Raw genomic sequence first — 26,337 nt, forward strand, 5'->3', positions numbered from 1 at the left:
CTGGGTACTTGGTCCTTGAACTAATTGCTTTAAAATGTCTGCCAGAGGTTGAAAGAGGTGTTATCTCATCAGTATTCAACACCACTTTCGTAGACTGGAAAGCAGCAGGGAACAAAGATGAGACCGGTGGAGACAAACGCACCCCTGTGCTGTAAAACAGTGGGGGAGGGCTGTGTATAATATGTGGCCCCCTGATGCTTGATTTGCTATTCCTGAACTGTCCGGAAAGTGCTTTTGCATTATTGTGGCAAAACGTTTCCATTTGATCAAAAGCACAACCATATCTCTCATGCCAGGCTTATTATGCTCCAGCTATTCTTTTTTTGTAAATACCGGGTCACGTATTTTCTCCAGCGGTTGAAGATTGTGTGCCATTGTGGTAGCTTCCCAAACAGGAAATGAGCCTTCTCCAGAGAATTCTGGATTAGTTAGCTCTATCTATTTTCCAATTTTCCAAATGGTTTTCTTTCCTATCAGAGGAGAAGGTGGCCATTTTAAGGAGCTGTAAATACATCTTGGTCATGGCCAAGCAGTACTTTTCTAAATGTTCCCTCTCTAGAGCCTTAGTATGGTGGAAAATGAGCAAAGCATTTAGATTTCCACCTTCTACATGGCAGTAGTACTGATGAAGAGTCTTTAGGGAAATTAGAAATAGGACATGAACACAGTGAGTTCGGTAACTGAGGACATAGAAAGTAGAGAATCATTAGAGTGGCAGCCATCATGTTAGGCCTGGCCATAGTTCAGTTTTCTGGGCAGCCTCTGATACTCCTAAATCAGTGTCCATCCATGCTCCAATCATTTCTTCCCCATCATTGTTTCAGACTGTGTATATATGGGAGGATGAAGGGGGGACCAGCACAAAATAGATGCTGAGAATTCCCTTAGACCTATGGTAGATAGGTCCTAAGTAATTGGAATACACAATGGGATATTATATGAGCAAAAAACAGTCATATACGCATGTGCTTGTACCATGGAAAATGTTAATATGTTAAGATGAGAAATGTGAGTTATCAAAAAGAGGAATAGTATGCCAGTTTTTGCAAAATATATCTTTAGATAGAAAATATCTAGAGGGAGAAAATTAAATGTAATAGTATATGTCTGGAATTACGGATTAAATTTCTTTTTTTACTTTTTGGGGGTATTTTTTGTACACATTTTGAAATTGAAATATGTATAGTTATAATCAGAACCAACTCTAAAGCTATTTCCATTTGGGATGACAGTGGAGAATAAATGAAGTTTCAATAAGAAATGAGGAATTACAGTATGAGTGAAGAAATGAGTTTTAATGTGCAGACTTTTAACATATATATCTGCTGTTATTTTTTATTGACTGTTTAATAATTGTGGTCTTAGCTCCATTTTGAACAAGTGACATTACTGGATCAATTTAATTTTGTATAGTTTAGGTGAAGGAGAAAACATTAGAAATATTATATGTGAATCCTTAAGTTATTAGCTATATTTATTTCACTTGTTTTTCCTATTTAGTTTCAAATACAACTCTCGAGTTGTATTTAGTTACTAAATAGGTCTTTTGTTTGCATTCAGACATCAAGTTAGAAACTCTAGCTTTATTCTGCATTATAGTTATTAAACCTGTAATTGGAGGCAGTTCTCAGCAGATTGAATTGGGTTGACACTCATGAAATCATTAGAATACAAGAGACCTTGCAAGCTCTTTTACTTCATCTCTCTGCCTTCAAGCTAGGATCACATTATATCCAGATGAATTCAGTCTGATTTTTAAAGACCTCAGGAGATAGCTTCAACTCCCCTTCGTAGCCCATTATAGTGTTTAAGAACAGTCACAGTCAGAAAATTCTTCCTTCCATCTCTTGGTAATCTGAGTCCTTCATGGTATAGTTGAAGGCCATTTCCTCTTGTTCTGTCGTCAGAGAGGATGAGGAACAGCTGTTTACCATCTTCTTCAGTACTTAAAGGCTTATTAAATCTCTTTACCACTGCTTTCTTTTCCAGTTCTTTTTAGCATTCTTTGTCCTCTGAACTCCATTCACATTTTCTTTTGCTGTACATCCCTGACCTGGATATAAATTTGGCCAGAGCGGATTGTAAATATAAGGATTACTACACGATTTCTAAGCACCACATGTTCACATTTATGTATCTGATGTTTTATTTGGGTTATCTTTTAATCTCTTTTATTTTGGATTGTATTTTTGCATGAAATTGCCTTGTTTCCGCTCTTATTTTTGTTGTTATTTTTTGATGTTATTCTTCTTAGACTCTTTGTTTTCCTGCATAGAAGTATTTTATTTAGAATATTCAGTATTTCCCATACTTAGTCTTTATCCTTTTAATTTTTTTAAATTACTATTCTTTCATCATAGTTTTTAGATATGTCAGCCCTACAGTACTAATTAACCTTAACACTACTGTTCTTTTGTCTTAGTCACTGTTGAAAGGATGAAGCATCATTAGCCCTCTCCTGTTTGATGTTATTTATGTTTTCATCAGGTTTGAGTTTTGCCTTCGAGATGATCCTTGGACTAGTTGTAATCTAATCTAGTTGTATGTGAGTTCTCCTTTAGTATCACTGACTTGGCAGTGAATCCCATGTCTCTCTTTCACTGAATGGCCTCAACTTCTAATACCTGTCTAGTTCTTTCAGTGAAAGGTTGGCAGGAGGCAAGTAATATGGAAGGCCTAGTAGCATCATAATGCTGTAAGAGAGGATTGGCATTAAAAATGGGGTAAGGAAGATGGTATGTACTTCTTAGTTACTGAGTATTTAATAGAAGAATAATGTTCTCCAAATTTGTTGATAAATTAATAATTGAGAATAAATTTTTGTCCTGTTCACAATAATACTCTATCCCAGCCAACCCCCCACTCCCTAGCTTTGTCTAGGAAGTGTTAACCAGTTTGATAGTCGGAAGTTTGGTTGCAAGAAAATACTAAAGGTTTGCTAAAATCGAGCAAGATTAAGTCATAGGATGCCATTTATTCTATTGTTTATTCTCCTATCACAGACATGTTACCTTTGACAGTGTAGTTGTGATACTAGTTATTAGGATTAACAGTATTCTTTAGACAAAGTACATGATACTTATTTTGATATTTATTTTCATTTGTAATCCTTGTGTTGTACCAAATATTAATTTTAATAAATGTTTTGAAATTTGCTTGATAGTTGTTAAGTGCACATAATCTTTCAATTAAGAATTATTGAAGTGATTTATATGGAAATTAAATATGCATTTAAATCAGATAAATAACCAAGTGGTTCCTGTTCCTAAAACTTTATATAATGCACAAGATTTTTATTGTACATTCTTATAATTGGTTTTTAATTTGCCTTTGTGTAAAGTATTTCATAGTGTACGCAAGTATTTTGGTGGTATGTATATTCTTTTCATCTTTTAAAATTTTTTTCTTATGTTACATTAGAAAAGAGTACAAGAAAATGAGATACAATGTTTATATAACACTTTGCATCTGAAATAAAAATGCAGTGACATATTCCTGCTTAACATAAGCCATTGATACTGGCAGCTCCTCTTCAACTTTGTCTCTGTTTTCCTCCCCCACACCTTTTGGTATACTTCTTTCTCAAAGAGCTTTGCTTGATGAAAGGAGTACTGTTATATTAATATTTACCACAAATTTTATTAGAAGCTGGAGGGGATGAAAAATGGTGCTCTTAAAATGGTGAATAGCTGTTAAAGGAGTGAAAAATAAATTCAGAATCACTGATTTTCCATTTCCTTATAAGATGTCCATATTAACTCCCTTTATTAATTTTTCTAATAGCTACTCCACATCTGTTGAATGCCAAACACTATGTTAGGCACTGAAGATAAAGCAGTCAATAAAACACACATGCTCTCTGCCCTTATGGAGTTCACAGCTGTGGCAATGATTGTACTATGAGTGTTATAATTGCTCCCAGAAAATGTACTGCTTTTTGTTCCTTTTCATTCCATAAGAGGCCCTGATTCTTTGCATCTCTAAATAGGTAGATTATTGAAAGCATAGGAACATGTATATCAAGGGTATCAAATTTTGACATTTTTGTTTATAATTTTTCAATGAAAAATTCTATATTGCAAATATATAAAATATATGTACATAAATACATGTATATTGAAAATACTAGAATACCTGCATAGAACAAGTATAAATAAATAGTAAAGAGAAAACAAGGCAGAGCAAGACTGTATTTAAAAGAATATTTTATATGGAATAATATATGTTTGAATCTTTAAAATACAGGTTTATTCATGGTTTTTGTGTATGAGCATATCTTATATATACAGTCTCTGTTAGCTCTCTTTATATCTAGAAGAATAAAATTAGTATAATCGCTTGTTAGCTCATTTGAACATTGTAGAAAGAATTATAAATGATAGAGAGAATTTTATATTTTGTCTTATATATCTAAAATTGAAGATATATAGTGTTCCTCATTTGCTGCTTCATTAATCTCTCCTTGGAAATTTCAAGTTGGATATTCTCATTCATTATATATATGCATCCGTGAGTGTGTGTATGTGGTGCTGATAACTGCCTAAGTCATGTTCTTGCCATGGAGCAGTTCATAGTCTAGGGAAAACTGATTAGGTAAATCACCTAATCACAAAACAAGATCATGGTTGGGCGCCTGGGTGGCTCAGTTGGTTAAGCGACTGCCTTCGGCTCAGGTCATGATCCTGGAGTCCCTGGATCGAGTCCCGCATCGGGCTCCGTGCTTGGCAGGGAGTCTGCTTCTCCCTCTGACCCTCCCCCCTCTCATGTCCTTGCTCTCTCTCATTCTCTCTCTCTCAAATAAATAAATAAAATCTTTAAAAAAAAAAACAAAATCATGGTTGCTATTATAGTAATACTAGTAAAGTACAGGAAACATAGGCTCTAATTACTCTTGTGTGAAATTCCTCCCATAGAAATACTCTTTTGGAAATAAATCGTAGATGTAAATAAATGATTACATTTAGGCATTTAGATGTTCTAAAAGCTTTTTGGGTATCATTTTCCAATTTGATCCTTATCTCACTGCATAATTACTAACATTAATAAACAATAAATTCTAATTGTTTAATTATCTGTATAAAACTTTTAAGTCAATGAAAGTCTATGAAAGTGATTTTTAATTGTATTTTCCTTGAAAAGTTTTCTTGAAATCATCTTCAGTACTGGATTGAATAATATTAATGCTAAGAAAAACTGCATGATTTATTTATTTGTTTATTTACATTTTAGATTTGAAAAATGCGTGAGTGCTAAGGAAGCTGTGGAGACTGATCTTTATAAACGGTTTATTCTGGTGCTGAATGAGAAGAAAGCGAAGATTAGAAGCTTACATAAATTATTAAATGAAGTTCAAGAACTAGAAAAGAACATTGAGCCTGAAAGGTATTTTGAGTTGTCTGTTTTGAGATGGCAGATACAGAAATTTGGATGGAAGTTTTTCCCAAACTTAATGAAAGTTAGGTGCCAACTTTTTAGTAATACGAGATCATTTGATAGTCTGGGGTTGGATGCTCTGGCTGTTGGATGCAGTGGGCTGGAGAATTCTCAGCATGATCTCTCCTTGTCTGCCCACTGCCATAACTACACTTAAATCCCTAAAACAGGCATATGACTTATCTAAGTATTATTTGTGTAATTCTTAGACATCATTAAAAATAATAAAAACTTTTATCTTCTGCAAACCTGCAGAGTTGAATACACATTTGTAATCTTGGTGTCTAAGTAGGGGTTAATTTTAGAATCAAGTGGCTCTGAGAGTGGACATAGCCTTGATTTTTAAGGAAAAATCATAGGTGACTTGTAGCTGGTATGGTTTGGACATTTATAATTATTTTAGTCTGATTTTTATTGTTTTATTATTTTATTTATTATTTATCCACTTAATTATTTTAGTGGACCCAGGTTTGGATCTTTTGCCCTGAATCCAAGAGAATGCACAGGTTTACTAATGGCGTCATATGAAGAATACAGCATTTGATGTCAGATGGTCCTAGTTCAAGTGCTGTCTGGCACTGATATCTGTTAGTACATGACTTTGGGCAAACTGTAAACTCTCTGTGCCTTACTTGGCATCTTCATAATAAGACGAAAGGTACCTCTCTGAGAATTTGGGGGCAATCAAAAGCAAGGCAGAACTGCTTTGAGATCAATAAAATACTGAATACTCTGTGAGCCATAGAAGATAATTTGGAAGAATAGTATTTTGATAGATGATTAATATGATAAGAAACTGATTTAAGAGTTGATTATAGTGAGCACTAAATCACATTTAAATTAGGTAGAAGGGAAACTTGTTCTTAAGAGAGTTAACATATAGTCTTTAAAGTGCTTTCATCTTAATCATATATATTTCAATATATGTTTATTTAACTACAGTATTTTTCCAGGGATATTTTCTATATTTACTTACTGGTGAATTTGATACCTAGCCAGGGGTGAGCCAAAAATTTATAATTCTACCTTTCTCTGCTTCTAGGGAAACCACAACATGTTCTGAAATGACTGCTGACAGAGATGCAGTCTATGATGAAAGCACTGATGAGGAAAGGGAAAACCTGCCTGATCCTTCTGTGTTAGCTCCAGGTAAGAGGAATGCATTTATTACCTTTTTTGAATATCTCACTCGGGCTTCTTATTCTAAAGGTAATAAACCGTAATGAAAAATGTTATGAAAAAAGTCTTTTCTACGAAAATTCTTCAGGGTTTTTAGTCTGAAACCTCAAGTACTTAATGTTAAAAATTAATATTTATTATAAAACGCAGCAACTCATTAGCAAGCAAGCATGCATACTTACACACACACACCAAGGCATGCTATTTCTTATTAAAGAAGGGTGCATAAGGAATAAGCAAGATATGTATGTGTTCATGCTAGTTATCTCCAGCTCGAAGCTGGCTGCCTTTAACATGTGAGATCTTCTCTAGCTAGAACTATGGATGGTCAAGGAGCAGGGTGATCTAGAATGCTTCTGATTGTCTTGAGGCTGGGCCTTCTTTCACTATTCAGAAAAGGGGAAGAGAAGGGGAAATGGCAGTTTAAGGTAAAGTACCTGAGCCTTACTCAGTCCCTCAGATCTAAATCCATGAATTATTTTTCTAAACATTTATAGATTTCCTAGAGGCAGGACCCCCTGAACTCATCTTACACTTACATGGTTCTGGCAGGAGCCTAGTAGTCTCAAAATAAATGTTTGATTCATTTATTTAGCAAATATTTTCTGAGTGTCTCTTCTGTACCAGGAACTATTCTGTGTTGGGGAGAGCAAAAAACAAATATTTTTGCTTTCATGGAGTTTATAAATTCTAGTCAGGGAAACCGACAATAATAAGATGAATAAATTGAATATCAACTATATTAGATAGTGATAAATGCTGAAGAGAAAAATAAACCAGGGAAGGACAATAGAAAATGTCAGGGTGGAAGTAGGATAAAGGTTATAATTTTAGCCAGGGCACCAGAAAAAGCCTTGGTGAGAAGGTGACAAGTCTATCTGGGGTGAGCATGCTAGGCAGAAAAAAAGCAGTTAGTACAAAGGCCCTGATGTGGGAGCTTTCATCAGCTTTTTATTGATGTGTTTAAGCAACAGCATGGAGGGAGGTATGGGTAAAATAGGACGATGAAGATAGGGGGAATGGAGGTATGAGGTCAGAGAGAGGGCAGATCATGTGTAGGGCCTTATAGGCTATTGTAAGCATTTCAAGGTTTGCTTTCAGTTACACTGGAAACTGTTGGAGGGTTTCAAACATCAGGTGATGTGATCTGACTCACAGTTTTAGCAGGATTAATCTGGCTGTTGTGTTGAGAATGGAGTATACGTAGTGTGGTAAGCACAGAAGAAGTAAGAACAGTGGAAAGCTGGTTCAACAATCGTGAAGGATGTGAGCGGCTTACACCAGAGTGATAGCAGTGAAGATGATAAACAATGGGCAGATTCTAGCTATGTTGAGAGGCAACATATTATTGTTGATGAAGTGGGTATTGTCCTGAGAGACAGACACACAACAATCATGATAAGTGTTTTGGACTGAATACCAAAGGCATGCAGTTGACTTACTGAATTAGGGGAGTACGCAAAAGGGGGGTTAGGAACTCAGTTTTACAAACCTTAATTCTGAGATACTGAGTTGGGAGTTGGGTATACAAATTTGGAATTAGGGAGAGGGCTTCCTGCCGAAGATGTGTAAGTAAAGAGATATTTAAAGCTGGCTGAGCTATCAAGGGAGTTTGAGAAGACAGAAAAGGGCAGTGATCAAGGACTCCACCCTAGTACACTTGGATGTGTAGAGTGAGGAGACCAGCAAAGAAGGCTGAGAGGGAGCAGCCAGGAGGTTGCAGGCAAACACTGTAGGACACAGGTGTTCCTGGGGATCTTAATAAGACATGTTCAGTGGGATAGCAGGAATAGGAGGTTCAAAAGAGTGAGAGGAGAGAGTTGGGAAGAAACAGCAAGCCTAATAACACTTTTAGCAAGTTTCACTGTAAAGAAAAGGAAAGACCTGGGTAGCTGCTGGAGGGGTGCATAGGGCCAAGGGGTTTTTTTTGTCTTTTTCTTAGAGGAGAGAAATAATACCACGTTTGCATATTGATGGGAGTAAGAAAGGAAAGGGGGGAAATGTTGCCAGAATTGCTGGAATACTGTTTCTCCTAAGTGAAGATGGGATCAAATGGACAAGTGGCAGGATTTGGTTAACTAGGAGCATGGGCACTTTCCATAAGGACAGAAAAGAAAGTAGAATAAATGGACAAAGACATAGGAAGGTATCTAATTGGGGGTCATGGACATTTACTGATATTGATTAGATAAGTTGGTTGATTAACCTGATTCTAATTAGATTTGAATTGCATCACACAATCACACACACTCTCACTTTTGCACAGCAGAGTTAAGTTTGAAGGCAATGCTTGTTTTACATTAGTGACCCAATATAAAATGAAGTCATTCTTTAATAATCAAATGTAATTGAAAGCTCACTAAAAAGGGAATCTGTACTCTTTCCAATCTAAATGTTCAAAATTTTTATTAAATACAATGGACTTTGATTTTGTTCCTTACTCAGAGTGTCTTACTAACCTTTGAAGTAGATGAAAATTATTGTTGACGAGAAAAATCCATGGTTAAATAATAGGTATATGAGAGTGGGGTCCTTTATGTGTTCAGTCTATTTTAGGTAAAGCTTTACTACAATTGTACTATTTTATTTTATTTTAAGTATTTTTTTTAAAGGTTTTATTTATTTATTTGAGAGAGAGAGTGAGAGAGAGAGAGAGAGCACAAGAGGGGGGAGCGGGAGAGGGAGAAGCAGACTCCCCGCCGAGCAGGGAGCCCGAAGCGGGACTCGATCCAGGGACTCCAGGATCATGACCTGAGCCGAAGGCAGTCGCCCAACCAACTGAGCCACCCAGGCGCCCTCAATTGTACTATTTTAAATCTGGCAAAATTTCTCTTCTGTCTTCAAAAATGTTTAGTTCATTGTACCTTTTTCTCTATCTTTTACCTGGCATATTTTCTTTAACTCAAATCTAGTTCACTACATATTTGACATATAGGTCTCCGATTCTCTCTCTCTTTTTTTTTTTTTTTGCACTTAACTTGCTTTTGGCAGGTTTTGAGGTCAAGAATTAAGAGCATTTTTATTCGACATTTTAACTATCCTTTTCCTTCTGCTTCAGTAAGAAATATTTAGGAAACTGAATTTTGGAGAAAAAAAAAGAGCCTCAGACCTAAAATGCTTGATATTGAGTAAGAACCGGATTCCATACATCTGAGAAACATTTTATGTGTTAAACAACAGACTAAGCTTCCTTATAACTTACCAGATTCTATAATTCATTCTTTTACAGAGACAAAATTGTACTCTTAGTCCGTGGGATATATGTTTATATATATAATCATAGCTTCGTCTTTTGGTATTTTATATATTATTACTATGTATTTGGACCAGAACAATGAAAGTTTCTTCCTGAACTTACTCTGCCATCTTGATAATGAATTACCTATTCTTATTGTACAAGTAAATATTTGAATTTATTTTAGATATGCAGGTTCATGTGTGCTTTCCCTACAATAAGAACAGGAGTAAAAAAATTGATGCGATTTAATACATTTATTCTTTCAGAAAGCCATTTATTTAAATTGCTAAATGTTTAACTTGGTAGTCATTTCTATTATGTAAATGTGTTTTCATCATTAATTTTTAAAACCATCAAATTTCCTCATGAGTCATTCACATTTTTACCCCATTCCTGTATGATAAAAGTTTAGTGAGACCAAGATCACTTAGTGATTCCACAGTATTCATTCAAGGAAAAGGTCTGCTTCTTTTTATACATATATCCAGATGTATGATAGGGATATTGTAGTTTGCAGGAAACTTGATAGGTAACTTTTTTATGTATAGGCAATCTCTTTTATTACTTTTTTTCTCCAAGGTTTTAAATTTCCCCCCCATCATTAAGGCTGTTGAGGAAATAACTGATGACAGTACTCCAATTTAATAAACTACATCATGCTCGTATGTATTATACCATATAGTATGAAAAACCCCTAAAATTTTTAGAAGTTGGTTATCTAAAAGGAGATCTCCAAAGTATTCTGAAACTTGAACATCACAGTCTATACCACTCATACCTACATTTTACAGTTTTCTGTAACTATATAAAGCAAGATTTACTTTCTATCGTTCTTAGCTTCCAGAATTTCTAGATAGGTAGCAATGGTATTACAGACTTAGTTTAAGAAATAAATGATTAATGCATACTAAAGCCCATAGGCATTTAACTTTGTTTCAGGTTAAGGTTAAGATAGATAAACTGGTTGCTGTGGTCTCTGTTTATATCTCCACCCCTGGATTACCAAGGAGGATGGATTACTTTCACTCTCACCTAGTTTGTCTAATTCCTTGTGGCTTTAAGGATTTCCTGGTTTGTCTGGATTTGTCCTACCTCCAATGTTGTTTTTGTTTTTTGTTTTGTTTTTTAATTGAATGGAAAAATAACCCTGTTGGGTTTTTATAGATATAGTAAAACAACCTTCTCTACAGGAAATCTTCTGTGTTTTTGGATACAAATCAAGGTAACATCTGATGTCCGTGTCTTTGGAGAAACTTTAGGTTGAAGTAGGTCTGGCGAACGACAGAACCTCACCAAAATACAAAGAGAGAGAAGTATAATGAGTATAGCATCTGAGTGCCAAAACCTCTAGCAGTGCATCCACGTGGCCTTTTATTTGCCCCAACAATATCTGCTATAACCTAAAAATTAATTTATGGTTATGCAGTTTTTCATATTTATAACCATTTTGATACTGTAATAATAGTAAAATTGTATGTGAAAATAATTTTTAAATATATATGAATATTCTAAGAATTTTAACCATTATTATAAATGATTTCTTCGTGTTAACATAATTCAGAATGTGGGTGAATATTTAGTACAAAGATTGGGCTTATTTCATTGAAATAGGATCTTTCCTATGAAGCATTTTGAAAACTTACGCTTAATTTGTTCCTAATTGGCTTTTACAAGAGGAATTATTTTAATGTCTCCTTAATTATTTTAAATTATTTATTTTTAAATTAATATAATTAATATTTTTAAATTGTAACTACTTCTATTAGTAGAAATTGACAATACTTCTTAAAATAAAGACCAATTAAATCAGCCTTACTAAAAGATAAATACGAAAAATACTTATTCTAGAATGTTTTATTCTTCTTAGCTTCATTTTAAAAGTTCACAACCAGTAAAAACAAATAAAATAAGCTTAACACTCATCTGCATAATTATTAGCCTGGGATTTAGCACATTAGTTTAATTAGTCTTGATTCTTAACCAACAGGAAGGTCCCTGTATTACTGCTATCAGTAATTTAGGCTTCTACTTAGTTGGTGGGCTTCCTGAAAGGAAGTGTGATTATAGAATAGCCTTTTAGAAAATAAATGAATGGCTATGTCAAAGAGTTGATGAATACTGATATAGTAGCTTTTAAAAATAGAACAGAATCCAAAATTTCTAAGTATCAAAGAGCTCGTTGCTTCAAACAGTGAATGTCTACTCACAGAAGGGGTAACAACATGTACTGCCAAAGAGATTAGTCAGAAATTCAACTTTAGAATCACAGATTATTCCCTTAACCTTATCCAGCTTGTTTATCATAGAGTCATTTATTGATAAATTATGAATAAGAAGCTTGATTTAGGGCACACCTGGGTGGCTCAGTCGGTTAAGCGTCTGCCTTCCCCTCAGGTCTTGATCCCCAAGTCCTGGTATTGAGCCCTACCTCAGGCTCCATGCTCAGTGGGTAGTCTGCTTCCTCCTCTCCCTCTGCCCCTCCCCCACTGCTCGTGCTCTCTCTCTCAAATAAATAAAATCTTAAAAAGAAAAGCTTGATTTAATGAAACCTGTCACAAAACTGGAAGAGCAATTTGAGTGTATTTTGTAGCAGTTATGGGCTCTTATACATAAGCAACACTGCTGAGGAGTGATATTATGTACTTCAGAAGTCTAGGTCTCATGTAGTTCTAGATCTTCTAGTTCAAGCCTGTCATTTTTCAGATGAAGAAACAGAGGCCTAGAAAGGTTAAATATGTTACAGGAGAAAAGAATGAGAAAATATTTGACTTCTGTAGTCGTAAACCACATTTGCACATCTCTTTCTGAGATATTTTTAAAAGCCTTGGAAATTTCCTAACACTGAGGAAATTGCAATTAATGCAATAGAGTGATGAGAACACTTCTGCTGAAGAGGAGATTCTATTTGTGCGTAAATTCTCTGGAAAGAGAGTCAACATCATCAGATTAAACAAACAAGACTTCATGGTACATAGTTAGGAAGAAAATTCCAGAATGCACATATTTCTATTGAGGTTATTCCTTGTATATTTTTCTATGGGAGATATAGTTGACATATAACATTGTGTACTTTTAAGGTATACAATGTGTTGGGGCGCCTGGGTGGCTCAGTTGGTTAAGCGACTGCCTTCGGCTCAGGTCATGATCCTGGAGTCCCGGGATCGAGTCCCGCATCGGGCTCCCTGTTCGGCAGGGAGTCTGCTTCTCCCTCTGACCCTCCCCCCTCTCATGCTCTCTGTCTCTCATTCTCTCTCTCAAATAAATAAATAAAATCTTAAAAAAAAAAAAGGTGTACAATGTGTTGATTTGATGTAGTTGTCTATTACAGTACGACAACCACAGTAGCATTGGCTATAACACCTGTACTGTATCACGTATTTATCATTGCTTTTTTGTGGGGAGAACATTTAAGGTCTAGTCTCTTAGCAGCTTTGAAGTTATAATACAGTATTGTTGCCTATAATCACTATGCTGGGCATTAGATCTTAAAGACTTACTTATCTACTTAGTTGCAAGTTTGTACCCTAAGCATCTTCCCAATTCCCGTACCCTAGCGCCCGTTAACTATCATTCTATTCTGTTTTTATGAATTTGGCCTTTTTTAGTTTCCACATAGAAGTGATATCATACAGTATTTATCTTCTTCTGTTTGACTTCTTTCACTCCCCCTGTATATTAATTGCTTCAGGTTTTGACTTAGTATTTATCTACCTGAGAATCTCAAATATACCAAAGATTCGTAGTAAATCTGTGATAATATCTCTATACTACATTATTAAAATAAAACTTAGATATAACCTCCTAGGCAACTATTTCTATATCTTTATATATATTCTTGGAGAGACAGAGGGAAATTCTGTTAAGAAAATTTATCTCTGGGGGCACCTGGGTGGCTCAGTCATTGAGTATCTGCCTTCGGCTCAGGTCGTGATCCCCCACATCGGGCTCCCTGCTTGGCGGGAAGCCTGCTTCTCCCTCTCCCACTCCCCCTGCTTGTGTTCCTCTCTCACTGTGTCTCTCTCTATCAAATAAATAAATATTTAAAAAAAAAATATTTATCTTTGCCTATGGATGAATGAGAAGGTTAGCTAATCTCCCCAAAAAGTAACTAGAAATCTAAACTGACAATAAAGAAACAAACATTGAAGGGCTCTGCACTTGATCTTAGCCAGGAAGCCAAGAAAGCGATTCACTGAAATGCTCTGGAAATTAGTAAAGGCAAAGAGCAATTTGAGAAGTATTTATACTTGAAAAATTGCTGAAATTCCATTAAGAACTGGGAGTCTGTGCACTTCTTGCCTAGGGCTGCCACCACTGCTGTCCTGTGCCCTCCTTTCTTGCCCTCTCCCATATTTCTTGAGTTTGGTCGGTATGGAAGTTCTTTCAGAACCTGGGAGGCTGTGAGGACTGGCAACTGTTAGGCCTGGGTCAAAAAAGCCTCACTCAGTGTGAAGGAGAATACCCACATTTAGCGGTGTTGCTGGAAGTAACGATCTTGGCAGCAGTGGCTAAGTGCATTGGGCCAATCAATCTGCTAACCTAAAGTTAGCCTGCTACGTGGCTACAATAGTACCATCTTGCTCCAAGCATCTAAGACTAGGATTTTACAGAGTATGGTGACTTGACATAAGTATTCATCTATCTGCTGTTTCAATGAGTAATATGTTGTGGGAGAAAAATTATGTGGTCACTTACTCATTTTCTTTCTTTTCTGCATAGCTTCTCAGGGTCTTTAATATGCTAATGTAGACAGTAATGAAGGGTAGAATGTACTGGGAAACATTTCTCAAGATTATAAGACCTTAGGAACTTTTTCAATGGTAGTTATGCCATGCACTCCATGTGAGAAATCCTGCTTTAGACTGTTTGGATTTGTATATAAATTAGGTGAAAAAAGGAGAAGCATCTAAAGAAAACAAATATTTTCCCAGAAAAGTCTCTCTATGTCTCTATTTTAAGAGGACATGTAGTAAACATGGGGAGTGGAGCATATAATCAAGGATATATTCTTTTTTTTTTTTAAGATTTTATTTATTTAAAGATTTTATTTATTTATTTGAGAGAGAGAGAATGAGAGACAGAGAGCATGAGAGGGAGGAGGGTCAGAGGGAGAAGCAGACTCCCTACCGAGCAGGGAGCCCGATGCGGGACTCGATCCCGGGACTCCAGGATCATGACCTGAGCCGAAGGCAGTCGCTTAACCAACTGAGCCACCCAGGCGCCCAATCAAGGATATATTCTTAAAATGTAGTATGAACCCATGTGAATATTAAACCTCAGAACGTGCAGTGAGTGATTTTCAGGATTCTGAAGACAGTTTAAAAATTATATTTTTGCCATTGTTGTAGTAAGAGGACTGATCTGAGAATGGACTTAGGACAAATGTTGGCTGATAAAGTTAATGTTAATAGTTGACAGAAAACACTACTTAAATGCTATTTAATTTGGTTTGTTCTAATCTCAAAGTGAGTTCTTAACCTCTGGTTAAGTAGTTAGCAGGGGGATCTTTGAACCCTTTGGAATTATATGTAAAATTATATGTATAAATGCATGTATTAGTTTGCTGGGGTGCTATAACTGAGTACCACAAACTGGGTGGCTTAAACAACAGAAATATATTGTCTCATAGTTCTGGAGAATAGAAGTCCCAAGCTGAGATATCAGCAAGGTTGATTCTTTCTGAGGGCCAGGAGGGAAGACTCTGTCCGGGCGTCTCTCCTCGGCTTGTTGAAGGTCATCTTCTCCCTGTGTCTCTTCACATCACTGTCCCTTTATGCTGCATCCAAATTTCCCTTTTTTATAAGGACACCAGTCTCATTGGGTAAGGCCCATGCCAGTAACCTCATTAATTGATTACCTTGGTGAATCCTCTGTCTCCACATAAGAATCACATTGTTAGGCACTAGGGATTAGGACCCCAAAATGTCTTTTTGGGAGGGATACAGTTCATCTCATAACAAGTTCACAGGTACATTTTTCTAGAGTAAAGTTCAAATTATTATATATTTTCAATAGGAAGTATATTCCAAAAATGATTCAGAATCATTGACCTAGGAGAATGGTATTTAAACCAAATAAGATGGATTAAGACATGTTAAAAGGAAACTGCACCTTAGAACAAATGAAGATGAGAAGAAGAGAAAACAGCAGTCAGGCAGAACTAAATCACCATCTGTCAGTTCCTTGGATTGGATTTTGTCTAGAGCTGCTCTGCCGTGTTCGGTCAGGTAGCCACTAGTGACCTGAGACTGTTGAACCCTGGAAATGTGATTTGTCTAAATTGAAATGTACCATAAGTATATTGGATTTCAAAAACTTAGTATGAAAAAAGAAGTAATGTGTAAAAAAATTTTTACATGTGTCTTTAATATTAATTGAATCTTGAATTAGTTATTTTGGATGTATTGAGTTAAACATATTATTATTACCTTCATTTGCTTCTTTTTTACTTCTTCAGATGTGTTTAATAGGAGATTTAAAATTCTATTATGTGACTCCCATATTTCTATTTGACATACTGATCTTGGTGTTCTAAAAAGTTCCATCTCAGGCTGATTTTGTGGTTCTATGATAGAAGTATATTATTATGAAAATGAAATCAATTTTTATTACCAAGTTTTTATGAAGCTGTTAATGTAAGGCCATGAGACGTTTAGGTGGGTGTAGATGACTATGGGTGTAATTGAGTATATCTAAGAAATGCAAAAGGTTTCGCACTGTTTTATTTATTTATTGTTTTTTGATTCATTATAGTAAAACAGACTTAAGAAAGCCTGGCTCATTTTTGTCCTAGGAAAATGAAGCTAAACATTTTTATTGACCCTGTATAACTGCAATCATGACCCAGTTGAGACAAAAGTTGGGGTAATGTAGCAGTAGTCTCTAAATCAGCTGAATGTCTATAATATAATATATAGGATTCTTGTCTCTTTGTGATTGTGACAGGGATCTCCACCACAAACAGCATATCTGGTTCCTTGAACCAATTCGTCAACATCATTTATAAGCCATATTTAAGATCAAAAGGATAGAGAAGGTTACTAGTGATGAGGTTCTGGAATGTTGCCAGCCCACCAGCACTGACATGATGCTTGCTGAAGCTTCCACTCTGGAGGGCTTGGGTATGTGTGAAGGATGGATATCAGCAGGCTTGCTGAGTAGAGTCTGAATATGTGGTGTCCTGAAAGAGAACTGTTGTAAGTGGGGTGGGCGGAAGAAGAAATCAAAGTGAGACCCTGAGTGCCAGTTTCAAGCCTGTGGTAAAACTCAGTGCATTGAGAAATAGTAGGTGCAAACATACATCTGTGACACTCAGCATTTTGTGGGGGTAGTTGTAATTTGGGAGATGACCGAGTATAAAAAGAACTTAGAGTACTGCTAGCCATGTTACTTCGCAAGCATAATGGCTAGCCATATTAACAGTTAACATATTAACTGTTTTTTTAATTTAAATATAACTCGGACTGTATCAGAGATTGTAACTGTTATCTTTTGTATGATCTAGGTCACATACTTTGCTTTTCCTTTGATAACATCAGTGTTTTACATAATAAATCTGAATCCATTTATGCAGGAAATAGGTTCCTATTTTTCTATAGTCTTTAACACTTCCTTTTATATTTGATCTGGCTCATTTTATTCATTGATGTCATTTGCATGATTTCTGGAAATATTTGAGTTTATAACCCCTGGAATATGATGATTACTCTGACAGTGATGACTAGTTCAACTAGTTCTTCTAATTCTAATTCTACTACTACAATTATTGTTCCTTCTCCTCCTTTACTATTACAGTTGCTATTGCTGTTACTTCTATTGTTCCATTACAGTTCCACCACCACTGTTATAGTAATGTCATCCCCATCACCACAACTACTGTAGACTTGGTTACTTAGCATTTATATGGGTGCCAGAATGTATTCTAGGTTTCTTAGATGCATTACTTTATTTACATCTAATAGCAGTCCCTTGAAATATGTACTATTATTATCACCATTTTATAGCTGAGAGAATTGAGGCACAGAAAGATTAGAAAACTTGTCTAAGGTAACACAGCTAGTAAATTATAGAACCGGGGTTCTAATCCAGGCAGTCTGACTACAGAACTCATCTCTGAGAACCCTTCCTGTGTTAAAGTGCCATGTATTTAGTAGAACACTCTTAATTTTTTAAAATCTAAGAGGTGTCTATAATTTTATATTTTAAATTTAAATGTATTTGATGCCTTTTGTTTTTACAAAATGACTTAAGGCTCTTAAAAAAGAAAGGGTGGAATATATGGCTTCCTTGATTTCTTACTTAATGGGGTGGGCACACATTTAACTGGAAAAAGATATGGCTTGGGGTCATTAATGCACCATTAAGATGAATGGGGATGTTCATATCTGTGTTGGAGGTTTATTATGATTTGATGGCAAAGCAAATAAGACAACGGAACATTGATTTATACTCAGTCCTTGATTAAAAGGCTTGTGTATAGAGGTGCTAAATAAATATTAAATAATACTACCAAATGTCCATGTAGACATTTAAAAAATACAGAAATCTATAGTTTTAAAACATAAAAAATATAGTTTTAAAATAAAGACACTACACTATATACTGTTTATGTATTATTCAGGGTATATAGATTTAGAATTGTTATATCTTTTTGGTGAATTGACTTTTTCTTACCATTATGAAATATCTCTTGTTGGTCTAGTATTGCTTCTTTCCCTTAAAAGTTCTCTTTGTCTGATGATAGTATAGTTATACCAGCTCTCTTTTTCTTGATGTTTACATAGCATATCTTTTAATCTTTTTTTACTCTTCTACTTTCAACCTTTTATATATTTAAAAATCTATAGTTGTTGGGGCGCCTGGGTGACTCAGTTGGTTAAGCAACTGCCTTCAGCTCAGGTCATGAACCTGGAGTCCCGGGATAGAGTCCCGTATTGGGCTCCCTGCTCGGCGGGGAGTCTGCTTCTCCCTCTGACCCTCCTCCCTCTCGTGCTCTCTGTCTCTCATTCTCTCTCTCTCAAATAAATAAATAAAATCTTAAAAAAAAAAACTATAGTTGTTTTTTAAACCCAGTCTAATAATCTTTGTCTTTTAATTGGAGTGTTTATTCCATTTATATTTCATGTAGTTACTTGCATATTTAGATTTAGATCTACTAATGTACTCTTTGTTTTTTATTCTCATTATTCTAACTTTCTCTCTTTATTAACTTGTTACTTACAGATTTATGTATTCTTGTTTTAGTGACGATCCTTGAGCTGTCAACAAACATCCATGACCTATTAAGTCCCATGTTAATTTAACTTGCATGCTCCCTAGATAATGCTAGGACTTTGGACACTTTAAGTCCACTTAACTTTTTTGCATTATTGTAATGTATATTTCAATTTGCCATGTATTTTAGACCCCATAAAGCATTATTATTGTATAGAAATATATATATATAAATACACAGTTTTAAAATATAAAAAATATGGTTTTATAATACATTATGATGTCAATTATTGTGATGTGACTTTGGTGACCCAGAGGTTATTAAAACTCCTGGGGCCAGTAGTGGTGACAGTGATGATGGGATATTAGGGATGATTCTATTATTGTTAACTCAAGAGACCAAGGGTGGATTCTGAAAAAGATGCTATATGCACTGCTTTGAATACATTTTCAGTGGTTTTTATTTAGAAAAACAATTTTTTTTTAATTGAGTACTAATTGGAAGATGACTTTGAACTGGAGAAATACCTTCTGAGAAATTATATTCATTCATTAAAACTGTATTCCAGGAGACAAATGTTAAAATATTCTTTGCTAAAAATGAATTTTATGACCAAATAAATCCAGAAAACACTGAGTTAATAAAAATTAAACATATTTCTTTCACTCTAAATAGTTGAGTCTTTAAGATGGTAATTAGTATACATTTTTAATCTGATTAAATGAGGACTACAACATTCACTGTTTTCCACAGTTCAACATTTGCATTATTGGAAAGTTAATTTATTTTCAACAGAACGTGAGATTATTGAAAATTAAATAAAGTGCATAACAATATTTGATATACTTTACTTTTTAATTTGACCTTCTGTACTGATACTAATTTCATTGATATTAAACTAGGTCTTTAATAAATGATGTTTACTGAAATAGAGGCTCCTTTACATTACTCTGTGATTTATCTTTCCTTTATTCCCTTTTATTGGTTATTCTGTTTCAGAGATATTTGTGACATGCTTAATTTGGAAGTACAAAATTGTGAAGTTAGATAATTCTACCTTTTAAAATAAAATTTTTAGTAGTAACAATTGTTGAGAGATTTTAAAAAGTAATAAATAGGTTGAGTTTACCTGACAAAACTCTTGGCACTTTCCTTACTAAAAAAATAACAAATTTCAAAGGCTAATTAATGTGACTTTCTTTTTAAAAACTCTGAAATTTTCATGATTTTCCACATGGAGATCAAGCTGTTTCTCTGCTATATTGTGGTATAGCTTTTCAAAGTGAAATAAAATTAGACTTTGTTACCATTAGAGTCAGAATTCCTGTAATTACTATCTTAAGACATTGCGTGTGCAAAGTATTAGATACTTGCTGTAATTTCCATTACAAAGGAAATCAGGAATAATGAATCATTTTTTAAAAAAATTTAATTGCTTTTTAAGTGACAACCTTTCTTTTAAACCCAAAGATAAACAAAACAAACAAAAAAAAATAGCATCTGATCGTTATATGGAGAACTTACTGTAGACATGCTGTCATTTGAAAAGACTTGTTTTCAAAGCTGAGTTCTTGTAGCTCGTGTTACAAAGAGTGTGATTGGCAGAAACTCAGAATAAGAAGTGTATTGTTTTAAAAACATAAAATGAAGGTGCCACCATTTTATTAGCATCTTTCTGTTGCTTCACCTCATGCTTATTTAGGAACAAAAAATTAAAAACAAAGAATTAAATACTTTAAAAACTAACCTGTGTTCTCTTTTAGAAGGAAAATTTGACATCTCTTGAATCACTAGCTCTTTCTAATTCTGGAGAGGAAAAGTTACCTTTTGATAAGAATTTCTTTTTGGCCTAGAATTGTTTGTGTATTGTTCTGCTTGTTCAGATATCACATAATTGTAATAACCCACTTGATTTAGATGGTACCACATTCCAATCCTACTTCCTTATTTGAATGTTAGCATCATGAAAATAAAGTACATATCCATAAAGAGAGGCAGCATAGCCTATTTTAATGGAAAAGATTTAGAATGAGCTGAGAGCTCATGTATAATCTTCTCTTTATTATTGTGGATAGGATACCTGTTTTTTTCTTACCTCTGTGTCAGGCAGGGACTCTGGAAACCATATAGCATAATATATGTGAAAGTATTTTCACTTCTTATCGATGTTACTCTTTTATTTAGGAATATATGGATTCCAAAGAACTTTTTAGATAGTTTTCTTCGTTTCCCATACTCTTCGTTCTCTGTATCGTAAAAGTTAGTTGATTTAGTGTTATTCCTGCATCACCAAGCATAGTGCCTTGCACACAGTAGGGTTTTTAACATTTGTTCATGAAGTAGTGAGTATCTCCATTGCAGTATAATTGAATATATTTGAAATGAACACAGTAAATGCAGTTTAAATTAGATTATAATTTTTAATTCATTTTACCTGCCATGTTGTTTGAGCACCATTAGTAAAATGTTGACACATTTGGACTTCTATCGTTATTACCTGGCATAGCATCAGAATTGCCTCAGAGTTTATTTTAGCATCATCATATTGCTAAACAAAGCCCCGCAGTTATGACTTTTATTTGGCACAATTTCCTACCTATTTCAGAAGGATAAAGTATAATTTATACTAGTTGTTTTTCCCTGAGCTTCATAACACTTACTTAAACATTGTGTTATATCCAAATTAGCCTAAAAGACTCCATTCATTCTCTGTTCTTTGGCTGGTATGCCACTTACTCACAAATTCATTGACTATGATTGATTATAAACTGCCTGTGAGACCCACTTACATGGATTGGTCATTTGTTAGAGTTTAAATGAGTCACAATTCCCTCTGCTATTGGACTTTACAACGTGTAATAAGGTGTTTTTAATGACTTTCACTGCAAAATACACTCCCTTTATCTGCAGGCCAGCTTGGTTTAAGTCTCTGTTTTGTTGGACACTACCCTAAAGAAAACTTTTGTCCCCCATTATACTTTTCTTTCCATGAAACCATATCCTAGCATATTTTAAAAGCCAGAGGGCAAACTAATTATGCCTCCATAAAAATATTTTCACAAAAATAAACACAATATTCTACATCAGCCTTTTCACCAAAATCACCTTTTACATTTTCAGCATCCCTGATAAATTTAAAAGTGCACAGCAGATATCATCATTATAGATAGTTGTGTACTTGCCTGATTGTGAATTTCTAAAGAAAAGGGATAAATCCATGGTTTACTCATCTTTGCTACTCAGCATCAGCACAGTGCTTTGTGGTAGCCAAAGTTTTTGTCAAAGTGAATTGTCCTCATGCTTGTATAAAAGATTTATGAAAAGTCTTACTAATGAGTGCTCCACAAAGGTCTTTAGTAGACTGTTACCTAAAACCAAAAAATCAAGAGCAGGAGCTAAGCTGTCACATAATTCTCAGGGGACTGGGTCAAAGACCAGGTGTTAAAGCATGAGGACTTTCATTGGGAACTATTTTTTTAGTTTGGGGAGAACTGAGTATGTGGAGTTTTGTCCAAATATGTCTGCCCTTTCAAAACAATATCAGAATTAAGAGTGCCTAGGATTCCTGAAATCAAACTTTGTTCAGACCAACGTCATTGAGTCTGCTAAATTTCTGGTCAAAAAGAATAATGGGAAAGTGAACCAACATTGATTTTATGCTGCTCTGTGTGGGAGGCTGTGCTGGGTGCCTTGCATAATTTATCTCATTTCATTTTGACCATAATCAATATCAGGGCTTCTAGCTCTTAGTTCAAAAGAGAGGTTAAGTAATTTGTCCAAGGTTACACAACTAGTAGGAGAAACAGCCAAAATTTGAACTCAGTTGTGGGTGACAGCAAAGCCTATGCTATTTAATTACCCATGCTATGATTCAGGTTCTTTTACTATTAATTAATAACTAGATTTGGTTGTTAAATCTTAAGTATTTTATATAGGTGAACTCACAAGATTTAGTGTAAAGAATATTGAAGTAAAAGAGCTTTTTTGTCATTTGTTATACTGGAAAATAAACAGTTATTAAGACATTATTTAAAATTCAATTGGATGCACAGAAAGGATCAGTCTGTAAAGAAGTCTGAGGTCAATATAAATCCTACCGATTTCTCTAACTTTGGCTTGGATAACCACATGTTCCTGTGTCTGTGCAGTTGGCAAATGGAAGTACCCAACTGATTCTGATTTTCTCTGGAAATGAATCCAGAGAGAAAATAAGAGCCTCCTCTACTCTTCTCTCTCCTTAGGCACTCTAGAGGAGGTTACTGTTGTTGTTAATAGTCAACTCTATCACTGTTGAAGTGTGAATTTAGAATAATGTAAGTTGATCTTTCGCTTCCTGATTGCCTCATTAGGGGGAACCCATTCTTCCTCAGAAAAAAACAGGTCTCTTTTATATTTACGTATTATCCAGAAACTTTTACTTCCCACAACTTCTATTCTTAAAAAGTTTTAGTTAATCACCAATAATTACTGGGTGGCTCAGTTGGTTAAGTGTCTAACTTTTGGTTTCTGCTCAGGTTGTGATCTCAGGGTCATGGGATTGAGCCCCGAGTTGGGCTCCCTGCTCAGTGCAGAGTCTGCTCCAGATTCTCTCTGCCTCTCCCTCCCTTCTCTCTCTCTACCTCATCCCCGACTCATGGGTGCACTTGCTTGCTCTCTCTCTCAAATAAATAAATAAAAATAAATCTTTAAAAAAAACAGTAATTACTGAGAGATTTACACCATAATTATTTATAGCACTGTGAAAATCTAGGTTTCAGTTGTAGTTCTTCCAATAACTTTCTGATCAAGGAATTTTTTTTTTTTTTTTTACCAATCTCTCTGCATCTCATTTTTCTTATCTGTAAAATGTGAGGAGAAAATTAGATAATCTCTGGAGTTTGATCAGCTCTAAATTTATAGTTTTCCAATGTATTTAAAATTTACTGTTTGTTTTTAATGAGGTCAGGAAAGTCAACAGTATGCCAGGAGGTAACTTGTTACTTGGTGGAAAAATGTTCCTAAAAAATGTTACCTATTGCCATCCCAGTAATTCTGAAAGGAATTAGGCTTCTAAATGGTGGGGGAGACTTTATTAATGGAGATAACTATATTAATGGAGGCTTAAATTTAAACATCTTTAAATACGTATATTTATATATTATTATATTATCAAAAATATAATTTAATACAGTACTTGTCATACTTAATAAGAATAACTGATTTTGGCATTGTTATTAATATTACTATTCATGGCAGTGATAGTGATGGTAAATACCACTATTAAATGCAATAAAATACTGCTATTTTATTTAAATTTTCAAAAAATATGTAAAGAAAATATGCTAATAGTATTAATTCTAGTAATTCAAGTATTTAAAAAATATATTCCTGGAATTTTATCTTAGTGGAATTTGATAATAGATTTATGAAGAAATATAATGGTGGTCCTCAGAAAATAAGATCTTGCCTCTTGAACAAATACTTTTGGATTTTGGGAAAGGATCTGCCAAGCTTCAGAGACATGTGAGTTGTTAGGATGAACAATGAGCCTTCATACCCCTGGGCGCTTTCAAAATTTGGACAAAGCTGCTGTGCTCTGAAGATTCTTTTAGTGCTTATTTGGGTCAGTAAATGTTATTAAATGCTCACAAAGCCCTTTCTTTAGCCATTTCTCTAATTTGCAGCCTGATTTTAAAGAACACAAAAATAAACATTAAAGAATGAGGTAGAAAAATATAATAATAAACACTAATAAATACTAATAGACACAAAGTGTTCATCTGTGTGTATATATGAACAAATAAGAGAGAGAATTGTATTTACCTAAGTGATTTTGTTGATGTTAGAGTAAGTTTGATTTTTCCACAAAGCAATTTAGTTTTCATAAAAAAGGAAGCTTAGATCATACCTTTTAGCTATATGGTTCTCAGGTTCAGTAATAAAAATTTACACCATTTTCTTAGGAAATGTAAAGGTTTTTAAGATAGTGAATTTTTCAAGCATAAGGAACTAGGCAAAATAGTTTTAACTTTTCCTTTAAGAAATGGTTAGTTGCTAGGAGACCACAAAGAGGTGCTAATGATTCCAAGTTTCAGGCAGCTCTCAAGTAGGCTTGTATCTCTTAGAAAAGATGTTTAATCCTGTTCACACCAGACTATGCCATTAATAATTAAATGCCTGATGGTTCTGTTCTCACAACATTTAAATTTTGTTGAGGAAAATAGAAAATAGAAATAATTGGAGGGCAGAAGAAAATAGTGTGTTAGAAAGCATCTAATTAATTTACTTAGGCCAACATTTGTTAAATGCCTTTTAAGTGTTGGGCCTGTCATCTCACTCTAGGGAAGCCACATTAAGTAAGATGTTGCCTCTGCCTTTTAGGAGTTCCTTCTCTAGTTGAGGGAATAAACATCTAAACAATTAATTACAATGCAAAATCACAAGTATAGGACATAGATGGTACTCAGTATATGGTAAGTGAATGGAATTTTACAATGCTGTGTAGAAAATCTGCAAAGGTAAAGAGGAAGGAATGACAGTCTTCAGCAATAGTTTAGAGTTGTTGATCTTTGAACTGTAAATTGAAGAGTGAGTAGTAGAGCTAAAAAGTGAGCAGGTTGAGAAGGCAGCCCAGAACATTCCAAGTAGAGAAGACAACTTAGGCAAAGGCGTGAAGGTGTTTTTTAGGAAAAGAATGAAAGAATAGGGCATATTAAAGGAAGGGAGACAAGTTGTATATGATTGACTCAGTGTGTGTACGGCAGAATGGGGAGAGAGAAGCTGGGTAGAAAGACTAGGCTTTCTAGAATACAAGTGGACTGGCATTTTAGAAAGATAACTGATTTAGTGTGGAAGATGGACTAGAAGGAGGAAACCCAAAAGGTGGAGATGAATTAAAAGGCTGTTGAATTAAAATGAGAGAAAATAATGTCCTCTGAGATGGATGGGGGAGAGACTGAGAGCTATTTGGAGACAAGATTGGTAGAACTTGATGATTTATTCCAAATGGATGGGAGCATTCTGATTTTTAGATTTCTATCTCAAACTAGAAGGTTAATGGTAAGGCTAGTAATCAAAACAAATGATTTTAAATTTTCACATATTGAATTTGTGCTTTAGGGATCTCAGATTAAAAAATGTCCCAGAAACAGTTGGAACTGTGTGTTCAGAGCTAAGGAAGCACATGACGGCAGGTTCTGTACTCTGTGTAGGTGACAGATGAGGCTGGGAAAAGTGGGTAGGATTACCAGGGGTAGCCAGCTGCATGAGATCCTGGAAGTCCTGAAACTTGTCT

The 26,337-nt window shown here is 34.8% G+C and overlaps 1 protein-coding gene across 3 annotated transcripts in view; it reads left to right on the forward strand.

Moving 5' to 3' along the window:
* The window catches only part of XRCC4 (X-ray repair cross complementing 4), a 776,985-nt gene that overhangs the window by 652,820 nt on the left and 97,828 nt on the right, over positions 1-26,337 (forward strand). For all 3 annotated transcript variants that reach the window (XM_035014787.1, XM_035014788.1, XM_035014789.1), the window contains 2 exons: positions 5,230-5,382; positions 6,476-6,582. In XM_035014787.1, the coding sequence (XP_034870678.1) occupies positions 5,230-5,382; positions 6,476-6,582 (260 nt within the window). The remainder of the gene's footprint in view (positions 1-5,229; positions 5,383-6,475; positions 6,583-26,337) is intronic.

The sequence above is a fragment of the Mirounga leonina genome, unplaced genomic scaffold, assembly GCF_011800145.1.
Source record: "Mirounga leonina isolate KUSES-001 unplaced genomic scaffold, KU_Mleo_1.0 Mir_168, whole genome shotgun sequence".
NCBI classification, from domain to species: Eukaryota; Metazoa; Chordata; class Mammalia; order Carnivora; family Phocidae; genus Mirounga; species Mirounga leonina.